Here is an 11,356-nt window from a genome sequence, read left to right on the forward strand (position 1 = left end):
TCTTGGTCGGTCGGGTGGTAACTACTCAAGGCCAAAGTTCCCCAAAAAATTATGAATCCCTTTATGGCCCCAGCCGGAAAAAGAACCGGGATAAGAACGCAGCGCTCACCACTGTGCTAGGGAATTCGACGGTTCTTACAAATATTACTAAATATTAGTGAGAAAAAACAGGCTTTTATTAGAAAGGGTCATCCTTAAGTACTCGTACAATCAATCAATTTACTATTAATTATTCAAACGGTAGAACTTCTATATAATAAGCCGTTATCAATCAAAAAAAACGTTAACAGAAAGGTATAAAGATTAAAACAAACAACGCAAGAATGATCGAAAAGCCTTCAGTCTATAATATTCATAGAAACTCAAGAAGGATCGACAAGGATCTTGAACATATCCTCTTTGTCGATGGGTACAATATAAAATCATGAATACAAAATGCGGATAAAATTATTATTATCAAACTTATTTAAATATCCGAGCTCTTATAATAATAGGATAATTTAGTCAATTTAGTTCAGTGCAGGACTGGAGATAGGTATTGTTTATATCAATTTTCACAACGGAAAAAAACAGCATACTATATATCGCTTAATGATAAAGAGGAATTATCTTAGCCGGCTCACCAAAAAACCTGGTTTCATACAGTAGACTGGTTTAGTGCGGCTGACGCGACGTCCAAAATGACGTAAGATTTCTCATTGTTCCCACAAATTATCCCGCGCTTACGCTAAGCCGTTTGCCCTCAAACGATCTCATTTAGGAACAACGACGTCTCAAAAAGAACGCCACCTGAATAAGATTTCAGCATGCAATTGTCTAAATCCGTTATACTCGTAGAGATTTTGTATCTTTTTTCTCCCACGCATATTCAGTACCACGTTGCATATACAACACGTTGCTTGGGGCTTGTAAAATTCTTTGTTCTTTCAATATGATCAGCTTTGCAGAGGATTTTTTTATATGGCACGTTACCACAGATTATGTTTATTAGGAAGCATTTAAGAATCTCACCTGATTAAAGACCTACGTAGGTCTTTTGTAGGGAGTTCCAAAATTATTATTATTAAACTCTTTATTTGTATACCACAACATTAACATATATAAAATATAATAAAAACAGAAAAATATCGATAGAAGTGGAATACAAAAGGCGGCCTTATCGCTTAATAGCGATCTCCGCCAGGCAACCTGAATTAGGAAAAAAAAGAAGAGGAGAATAGACTGATGGTGGTACAAATTTTTAAAATACATACATGCAAATAACTACATACTAATACACAAACTAGTGGAACAAATGGATCAAAAGTACATAATATAATTAATAAATAAATGAATATAAAAATATACTAATATATATAATAACAACACTTACATATCAAAAAATCCTGGTTCCTGGCCCGTTTGTTTCCAGTTGCTCCCAGAGACTCGTTTGATGACGTTTGTCCATCTCGTTGGGGGCCGACCAACGCTGAGTTTATCGGTGCAGAGTCGCCATTCCAGCACCATGGGACCCAAACATTTATGGGTTCTTCAAGCTATGTGTCTCGACCCTTGCTCATGTAAAAGAATAGTACCTAGACAACTGAAAAATGTTTATATTTATTCCACATTGTGTTTTTATTATGGTTGATAAATGAGAAAAATTACGATGAAGGTCTACTAGGTGCGCGATTTTGAAAATTATGTCTATACCATGCATATTATTTTAGATATGATCCTGAGGTTCATATCTTTATATATATATTTCTTGTGTGCGTGTGTATGTCACTGAACTCCTCCTAGACGGCTGGACCGATTTGAATGAATTTTTCGGTATGCCTTTGGGTGGCACCCTGGATGGTTTAGATTCACAAATCAGCCCGACAGATGGCGCTGGGGTCAGCTAGTAATATATATAAGAAAATAGAATTTTTTTTTTTTTCATAGAGTGAGAAGCTTGGTAAATAGTAAAAGATATAATGACAATAAGACAAAATACCTCGCGTAGTTAAAGTATAATTGGACGCGTGACGAAGGGTAAACGACAAATGTACATTTTTCTTGTTTATACATCTCGGGGAAACTAGGAAATCTGTCAAAAATGATATGTGATCACCGCCGCTCGTATACATCTGTAGCACCGAAGAGACACCATTGCGTTGCCAGCTTTAAAGCAATTTGTTAATCCTTACTCTTGAATAACCCGATCGTAGTTATAAGGTGGGAATTTGCAACTGTGCGTAGAAATAATCTAATACTACGCAGGTTAGTTACCAAATAAAAGTATAAATATATATAATATATAAGAATATCAAATAAGAGGCGGTGGGAATGAAATATATTCCACGGCGCGAAATGGGGTAAGAGAACAGAGATAGTGTAACACACTCCTTTATAAAGTCGATAGAATACACAAACGGAGAAAACTTTCTCGTACACAAAAAACTGATTTATAAAACAATACTGCTTTAAAATGTTAAAATCTTTTAATTAAGATTTTATAACATATACTTTATCAGTTATTTAATAAATTCAATATTTGTCTATAGTTTTCATGGATGCCAACAGGGCACAAAATAAATAAATAAAATAAAGACTGATAAAACAAAATAAACATTGTTCGATGCTTTCTAAGATGATTTCTTATTGATGAGTTGGGCCCTGAATGTTCCTGAAACGGGTCTGAAAGGCGTGGTTGCGAGTGCAATTGCAGGAACATTAGGCCTAACATCTACATTACAGGTTGTGGATCCAGGGCGGCCCTTTGTAGAACGTGTTTCTTGGATACCCTGCGGAGTGTTGCTCTGCTTGTAGGCGTGGAAAACCAACGCCATTAGGGACCATTTTAAGTGGAACCGTAGAATAGACTTTTTTTTTGAAATCTATTTAATCATTATGCCTGAAACAAAGGTACAACAAGCAAATAATTGAATCAAAAAGCCACATGCCCTGTTCCCATGGCTCTCCCATTAGGGCCAAGTGTAAATGCGGCCGTACTTCACTCAGTTGTTCCACCATCCTATTTACTCACGACACTAAACACAGTTCCACTGTTTATGAGTTGCCTCTTTGTCCTTATGCTAATACTCACGCTACCTACGTCTACAAAGAATTAAACATGTGAGTTTCACTGAGCGTAACAATGTTAATTTTAGGCTTTAATTTTTCTTTCAAATCCACCAGATTAGTTTAAAAGTTGTCTTTACTTTAAATATAAGTTTCTAAAAAACAAATCTTATATCTTTAAACGAGAAATTCTTGTATATATATAATTGGAATCTCGGAATCGGCTCCAATGATTTTCATGAAATTTAGTATACAGAGGGTTTCGGGGGCGATAAATCGATCTAGCTAGGATTAATTTTTAGAAAATGTCATTTTATTTGTGTTTTACGGTAATAACCGATTTGGTTGTAACAACGAAGTTGCACAGGTCAGCTAGTTATATTAATGTTAGAAGCACTATAAAGTTCCGTAAAATGACCATATTTTTAAATGACATGCCTCAAATGGATACAAGATTTCACCTGTCATTTGTCTAAAGACAGCCCATAGTAATAGGGCTCAGGTATTGGTGTATTCATAGAGTAATCTTTTTCGCAGATGTGGTGGGTGATCTGCTGTGCAGCGGTGGTGGTCGGCAGTGCGTTCGCCGACGCTGCGCCGGCATCCAATGCGCTCGCGTCAGCCATCGACTGGGATCAGCTAGACTCTTCTTCACCCGACGATGTAAGTTTAACACATATGATAACAAACATTACTATGTGCATTCGAATATATACTTTGCTGTGCTTCGAGCGTCTTATATCACGGTAAATAACGATATCCATCGTCCCGAGAGCAGTGTCGTGACTGTGTATAAAGGCTGCGAGATGTAGCTACCTTACTAAATAACTGCTAAGACGAGTAATAGTCATGTCTTCATCCTGCAATTACCACACATCCACACTTGCTCTCTTTAGACGGTTTCGTCGGTCCTCTGTATCCTTACTCTGTGGCAAAAGAATAGATACCTAGCAAAGCCTACGGTGGGTCGTACCGCTACGACGTGCGACGGTTTGCGGTCTTGCGTCATCACCATCCAAACTGCTATTATAAAGACGATTTAATGTCAGTTTGTTTATTTGTAACGTATGTTCAGCGGTGGAATTTGGCAAATATCCCTTGGAGATGGATGCAGGATACTTTTATTCCTGTAAAAGTAAAGTAGTAACGTTTGCAAGGGATTTAAAATAATGCCTTTGCTATGCACGGCAATAAATAATAGCTTGGACCTTGTAGATGGGATAGTTTTTATTTCGGTGAAATCCCGTGATTTTGACGAATCTTAAAGCTTAAACGGGAAGAAATCGCTTAACACACACAATAAAACACATCGAAAATACTAGACCAAGACGAAGGTTTCTTAAACGAACGAATCATTCCCTGGAATAGTAAAATTAGTCTGTTGGTACCGTACTCTATTACTTCGCATAGAAATCGTTTGAAGAACTTAATTTGTACGGTCACGTGCAAATTTCATGATTATCGCTCCCACTTTTAGCACGGTAAATTTCTTTACGGATTAAGGTAAGATTGCCACTTTATTTAAGACACCAAGTGTTTTTGTAATCTTCATTGTCCATGAAAATAAGAAAAACATCAATTTAAAAACCAAAACATTGTAGTTTAACTTAGTTTAATTAAACCCCAAATAATTAAGAGGCGTTGTGTGTTTTTATAATTTACAATTTAAATTATTTATTTTTATATTTTAACTTATGTGTGGAAAATATCTCTACTAATATTCTTCTTCTTCTTGCTCTTATCCCACGTTATGAGGATTCGGCACAAAATGTCTTTCAAAAATGGAGACAGATATGTTATTTTGGTTTCCGCATATACTTTATGACGGTCCGCCTACTTGAAACCTCCTTTGCAAAATCTATACTACCTAACATTATAAGGTGAAATAATTGTTTGTTTGTTTATTTATGTACGATAAACCCTGAAACAACTAAACTGATTTAAATAATTCTTTTACCATTAGGAAAAAGACCTGGTTCATTTCGGAATAAGATTTTAGCCTGAAATAAGAATATTTGTAAATTAAGCCAAAAGAAAACGCGCTTATCGGCGGGCGCTGAATAATTGACAAAAATAAAATTTATATAATATGGCTTCTAGGAATCTTTAAGAGGTCTAAAAAAGACCTTCTGGTCTTTATTTTTTTTTTAATCTACATTTTTAAGCATAGAATATTACTCACAAAAGATTCATTTATTCATTATCTCTCATAAACCTTGACCTTACAATTCGCATAGTTAAGGAAAATGTGAAAAAATCATATAATGGGACATATGTGAAGGGGTGAAAGTCTTCGAGTATCCTCGGTTCCCATTTAACATTACGTTACATACGAAATTGCGGAAAAAACCAGTTTATAATTTTAGTAGGATTTTGTCAAAATTTTGTTTAATGGTTTTTCTTCGTCATGAAGCAACAGAGCAACACATTGAGGTGTTTTTTTTTGTATTGAGATAGCTTAAAAACCAGAATTTAGAGAACGTTTCGCTCGCTGAAACGGTTTAATTTATATGACATAACTAGGCTAGTTTTCTGATTAATTTCGTTACTGCCCTCATGACAACAATGGTTGGTAGACAGATAAATAAATCTGAAGTATTCCTCATACTTAATGTATTTTTAAAATGATCATATTGATGCATTCCCACCTATGAGGAACTAAATTGTCAAAGTTAGAAGCTGCCGGTACCTTCTACCCATCTTGTCACAGAAATTTCAGAACCGTAATCACGTGTCAAAGTGTTTGAGTCGGAAGTTCGCGGTCACATAACAAGGGGCATGCTGTAATATAGATTCATGAAATTCCTGACAACTAGTCGAACTTCTAGTACCGTGCGCATACGTAACTTTGCCAGCCATTTTTGTTTAATTAATTTAATATAACAGCTAGGAATTTATAACCCTGTAGTGTCGGCGTACCTACTATAATCTTATGTTCCCTGGCGGGGGAGGGGGAGTTTGGTATGTTGTGAGGCTTTGGTCGTGGCTACTTACCGACCTATCAACAAAGAAGTGCCACTCAGCGATTTTATTTTATTTATAAACTCTAGTCTGATGTAGACCCCATAACAAAAATCGCTTAACAGTCTGAACACAGTTTTCTTAGTTAGTAAAAGTAAAAGAAAATAAAAAATATACCTATATTAAATAACAAAGTATTGGAACAAGTACACGACTGACCTCCGTTATACTATAAAGTATATATAATAGAAGTCAGTGAAGTATACGAATTAAAAGAAACTTAAAACTTTTTCGCAAGAAACTTTATCACGATATTTCCACGCTACGTGTTGCATCCGCGTTAAGAGAACATACCTAACTCCCATCAAGTAGCCTAAATGCAGTTTAGATATTAAAAGCTCTAGGGAAAGAGTGTTCTGGAAACTAGAAAGTATGAACTCTTTAAGAAGTCTGTTAAAGTTCAACTCCAACGTCAAAGTTCTAACTTCAGATTGGCTTAATTCCAAGCAACTTTATAGAAACTTCGTAGTTTTGGAACTACCAGACTCATTTAATTGTTGTTATGCTCAAACCTTTTGATGTTTATAAAACTACTGTTTCAAGTTCAGCTATGTAGGATAAGAGTTTTATTATGAAATGCAGACGTCAGCCATTTTTTCAATCTTACTGTGAGAAGTAGTTCATAAATCTTATTTTAATAATTTATTATTTTACTAGCAGCTACCCGAAAATTGGTCTTGGTATGTTAAAATAAGTCAAGGTATTAGGAGGTATCAGATCAGCATTAGTAGACACGTCAGCCATTTTTTTTTTTTTTTTTTTTAAAGTAATTCATATATTTTATTTAAATAATTTATTATGTTACTAGCAGTTACTCGAAAACTGGTCATGGTATATCAAAATAAGTCAAGGTATTAGAAGGCATCAGATCAGCATTAGTAGACACGTCAGCCATTTTGTTCAATCCTTTTTTGAAAAGTAATTCATAAATTTTATTTAAATAATGTATTATGTTACTAGCAGTTACTCGAAAACTGGTCATGGTACGAGTATATCAAAATAAGTCAAGGTATTAGGAGGTATCAGCATTAGACGACAGCCCAGTAGGTACACATACGAATAAAGTGAGTCGCGAGTCGCTAGCTACAAGCGGCACAAATCATTAGTATAAAGAGAACTCTACAAAACCTTCTCGGTAGAATCTGCTTTCTGAACCGGTAGCAGTCACTGCAAACTTGACGTTTCAAAAGTGTTTTTAAAGTAGGCCTACTTGAAATAAATAAATTATGAATTTAAAATTTTGAAAAAATCTATGTCCATTAGTTGAAATTATTAAATTATGTAGCTGTTGCGTGCATTCTTCATTCGCGTTTATTACGGTTATTACGGTTCTTGGATTTAAACTAGCCTATATTACTCTCTGTTCTTTGAATTAACTCTATTTAAATTATCCAGTCTATTGGTCGCTCCGTTAGGGCGTGAAGCAAGGGCAAGCAAACGAACAAATAAGCACACTTCGCATTTTGTAATACTAGTAAGGATGTAAGGATAAGGATGATACGCTACGAAATAAGCTAATACATAATTATTTTCAGGAAAGTCTCGGATACGCAGTACCATCACTGGGGGGAAGAAACTATCCCGGCAACGCACCTTGGCTGTACCTACTTACTGAAGTTCCTCGTGATTCACAGGTAATCATTTTTTTTTACTTAAAAACATTCAAAAATCCACCTTCCATAAAAAGGTGACTATTATTTTGACTATCGAAATACATTCGCCTTCTCTCTCGAAAAGCCAATCTGTCATAGTATTTTTGTTCCATTAGTTTTACAAGTGAGCCTTTTTTGACTATGTCTGTCCCACAGCTGCACAAGAGACTCTTTTATAGGAGAGACAAACCAAGCTGCTCGAATGCTAGTTCGAACATCACATTTGATAGTCATAATAACCGCGACCGACGGCTCTACGTGCTCTCGGAGGCGCAAGATTTGGCAACGTAAATTTCGACTTTGACTGCGGGCGTTTACTGATATTTTTTAGAGAAAATCCCCAATATAAGTTCTTGACATACTCACAGTTTTTTGCCCGACCCGGGAATCAAACCCAGGATCTTGTGATCCGTAGTCAAACATGCTAACCACTAGAGCAACGATGCAGTTGTCAGAAACAGTCATGTTCAATTACATTAAAAGCTATGAGTATGAATTTATTCCACGGTTTCAAGTTGCCTGCAATAAATGTTTAATGCCTTCCGTATTTCGTTCCTAACAATTACACAATTGTCGCTGTCAAAGTAAAACGAATGCTGTTATTAATTTGATTACCTACTTTATAAATTGGACACCGTTCGCGTTGACAATTTAATGACAAACTTCTCCCGCTGAACGACAGCAGTTTACACTATACCAGATATTTAGAATTAAATGCTTTTAAAGTGACTTATACGAGCCAATTTAACTCTGGTAAGTTTGGTGAAACTACAACTAACATCGGATCTAAGATCATAGGTGAGTTCAAATTAACATATTTAAGTAGGTATAGCAATAAACTACAATACTGCAATTGTCTTCAAATACTACCTACCTAATAGGTAAAGTGGTGATAGCCCAGTGGGTAGGAGCTCGAATTAACTTTCTGGGGGCCGAGTTCGAATCCAAGCACGCACCTCTAACTTTTCTAAGTTGTGCGTTTTACGTAATAAAAAAAAATCACTTGTTTCAACGGTGAAGGAGCATGCCTGAGAGTTCTCGATAATGTTCTCAAAGGTGTGTGGAGTCCACCAATCTGCACTGGGCCAGCGTGATGGAAAAAGGACTTAAACCTCATTGTGGGAGGAGACCCGTGTCCTGTAGTTGGCCGGTATTGGTTTATGATGATGACTAAGTACGTTGCAGTATGTAAAGAGCGTGGTAGAGACTAGAGAGTAACCATACATATCATCGTCATTATCAACCCATTTCCGGCCCACTACGGGTAACGGGTACAGTTAATAAATTATTAATAAATAAATATACTACAAAAATACACACATCCAGACCAAAAGTAAGCGTAGCTATATATAGGTACTGAGATGACTGATGATATTTTTATAAATATTAAACATAAATACATATAGTATAAACACCTAGACACTGAAAAACATTTTTCCAGTTGTGAGAATTGAATTTTTCGGCCGTCGAAATAAACTTCTGTGGTCTCTTCTCAGAATGAGAAGGGTTAAGATGGTGTTTGCCACACCTTCCAAGTGCAGATTGTTAGACTTCACACGCCTTTGAGAACGTAATGGAGAACGTAGCAAAACTCGGAATAGGTATGCAGTGTTTTGTTACACTTGAACTGACAGCACCTTTAAAATGTCAGAGCGTGACAAAACACTGCGTTACTGTTCGAACTTTATGTCTCGTTTTATTAATAAGAAACATAGTATTTTAGAAGGAATATATTTTTTTTGTTAAAAAACTGAGACAGGAATGTGATTTTTTTTTTTTTTTACTAAATAATGTTGTAAATACTATGCCATCCTGGTAGACGTGAATACGAAGCCATTATGAACAAGATAATGAATACACAGTCTTTGAATTATGAATAACATCTCAAAAGTTTATCATGCATAGCTGAAAATTTAGTACTATGTGGGATGTGGATGTTTAATTTTCGTTGAATATCTCCCACACGATATGAGAAATGACATTTCCTGATTCTTTTGAAAGGCTTTCATTTTCTATGACCTCCCTATGACGCTATATGCATCCTAGTCTCGACTGACACTACGAGTACAGGCCATTCAAAGGCCTTTTAGGTTTTAATTAAAATCCTATTTACAAAATATAGTCTTCTATTTTTAGATATAATTATTTTACATACAGAGTGCCACATATACGACACTAGGAATTCATATCGGTGTGAATTTCTTGCGTAGTTATAAGGTTTCGATCATCATGTTAAATATCTACCCATTACCGGCCCACTACAGGTTCTCTTCTAATAAATAATGGTTCAGGCCGGTGTCCATCACACAAGTCCTGATTATTAGACTCCAAAAGCCTTTGAGAATATTATGGAAAACTCTTAGAAATTTAGTAAAGCAAATGTTACAGTAAATTTATAAAGTCGGTAAATAATTAAATTTTTGATGACTATATATTCATATTTATTTATTTATTTATTTATTCGTAATCAACAGCGTTACAATAAAAATATATTTATAAATAGTTTCACTTAAAACTAAGGCCACAAAGATTATATAAACATAGCATTTTGAAATAGCACGGTCTCGGATTTAACATACAAATAATTAAGTATTTGGAATTAATAAATATTTAAAAGAGTTAATAACATAAAAGATATATAAATTTGCCAGATATTTATGTTCATGACATTGAGTTGGTGGGTATTTTGATATAAATACGACTGCATTATCGATGCGACTATCCTACATGGACTCGAACGATGCAAAGATCGGTGTCGATCGATCCCGGTGTCTTAGTCGTTTATCACAAGTGATATTTATTTGCTTTTATTAAAAATGCACACAATTCCGAAAACTAACCAACGCGTGCTGGGGATTGTTTCGGTCCCCCGAAAGACAAACTCACGTAAACCACAATCCCCACTTGAAAGTTTTTATTAAAATTAACTTAGTTTTGTTCGCCTAATTAGATTCCGCCTTACTAATCACGTGATTGTGCTGCATTGATAACAATTTACAGTACAGTAGTAGTTGAGTTTTTTGTGACAGAATTCGTCCGGGGAAATACTACCGCCATGCATCTCTGCCGTTTGTTCAAGACAGTATTGCGCTTCTGGATTTAAATCTAGTGGACCTATAAACGCGGATAGCGGTATAACTTCGGCCGCTTTCTTGACGTTTCAAAAGTGCTTGTATTAGGCCTACTTGAAATAAATGAATTTTGAATTTTTTTTTTTTGAAACCAATATGCGGGGTTCAGGGGGAAACAACGCGCCAAGCGGTTACTTACGAATGTTACGGACATTGCGCGTCTTACCTTCATACGCATAGCAATCACTTTATTATAATTTTCGGATAACCTTTGTGAACTGTGTTACTTAGTATTCCTACAGTCCCTCGAACCTAACTAGGGTACTGGCTCCACCACCGCTAAGCAGCATTGCTGAGTTCCGGTCTGGAGGGCGTGAATCCCGTTTTAAATCCAGGCGCATGAGGATTAATACCTTTGCCTCAGCACGTCTAGCATGGGCAGGAGACAATTACATCCTGGGGGAAAGGATCCAAATTTATCGTCTCCCATAGCTTTATCAACTCTCAGAGCACTGGTGCACAAGTGGAAATAATATTCAAATCACATATGTGTAATAATAATCCCTA

The 11,356-nt window shown here is 35.8% G+C and overlaps 1 protein-coding gene across 3 annotated transcripts in view; it reads left to right on the forward strand.

Annotated features, from left to right (window-relative positions):
• LOC120637885 (diuretic hormone 45) overlaps positions 1–11,356 on the forward strand; it is a 78,461-nt gene that overhangs the window by 58,714 nt on the left and 8,391 nt on the right. For all 3 annotated transcript variants that reach the window (XM_039909933.1, XM_039909934.1, XM_039909935.1), the window contains exons 3-4: positions 3,583–3,708; positions 7,602–7,700. In XM_039909933.1, the coding sequence (XP_039765867.1) occupies positions 3,583–3,708; positions 7,602–7,700 (225 nt within the window). The remainder of the gene's footprint in view (positions 1–3,582; positions 3,709–7,601; positions 7,701–11,356) is intronic.

The sequence above is a fragment of the Pararge aegeria genome, chromosome 4, assembly GCF_905163445.1.
Source record: "Pararge aegeria chromosome 4, ilParAegt1.1, whole genome shotgun sequence".
NCBI lineage: Eukaryota > Metazoa > Arthropoda > Insecta > Lepidoptera > Nymphalidae > Pararge > Pararge aegeria.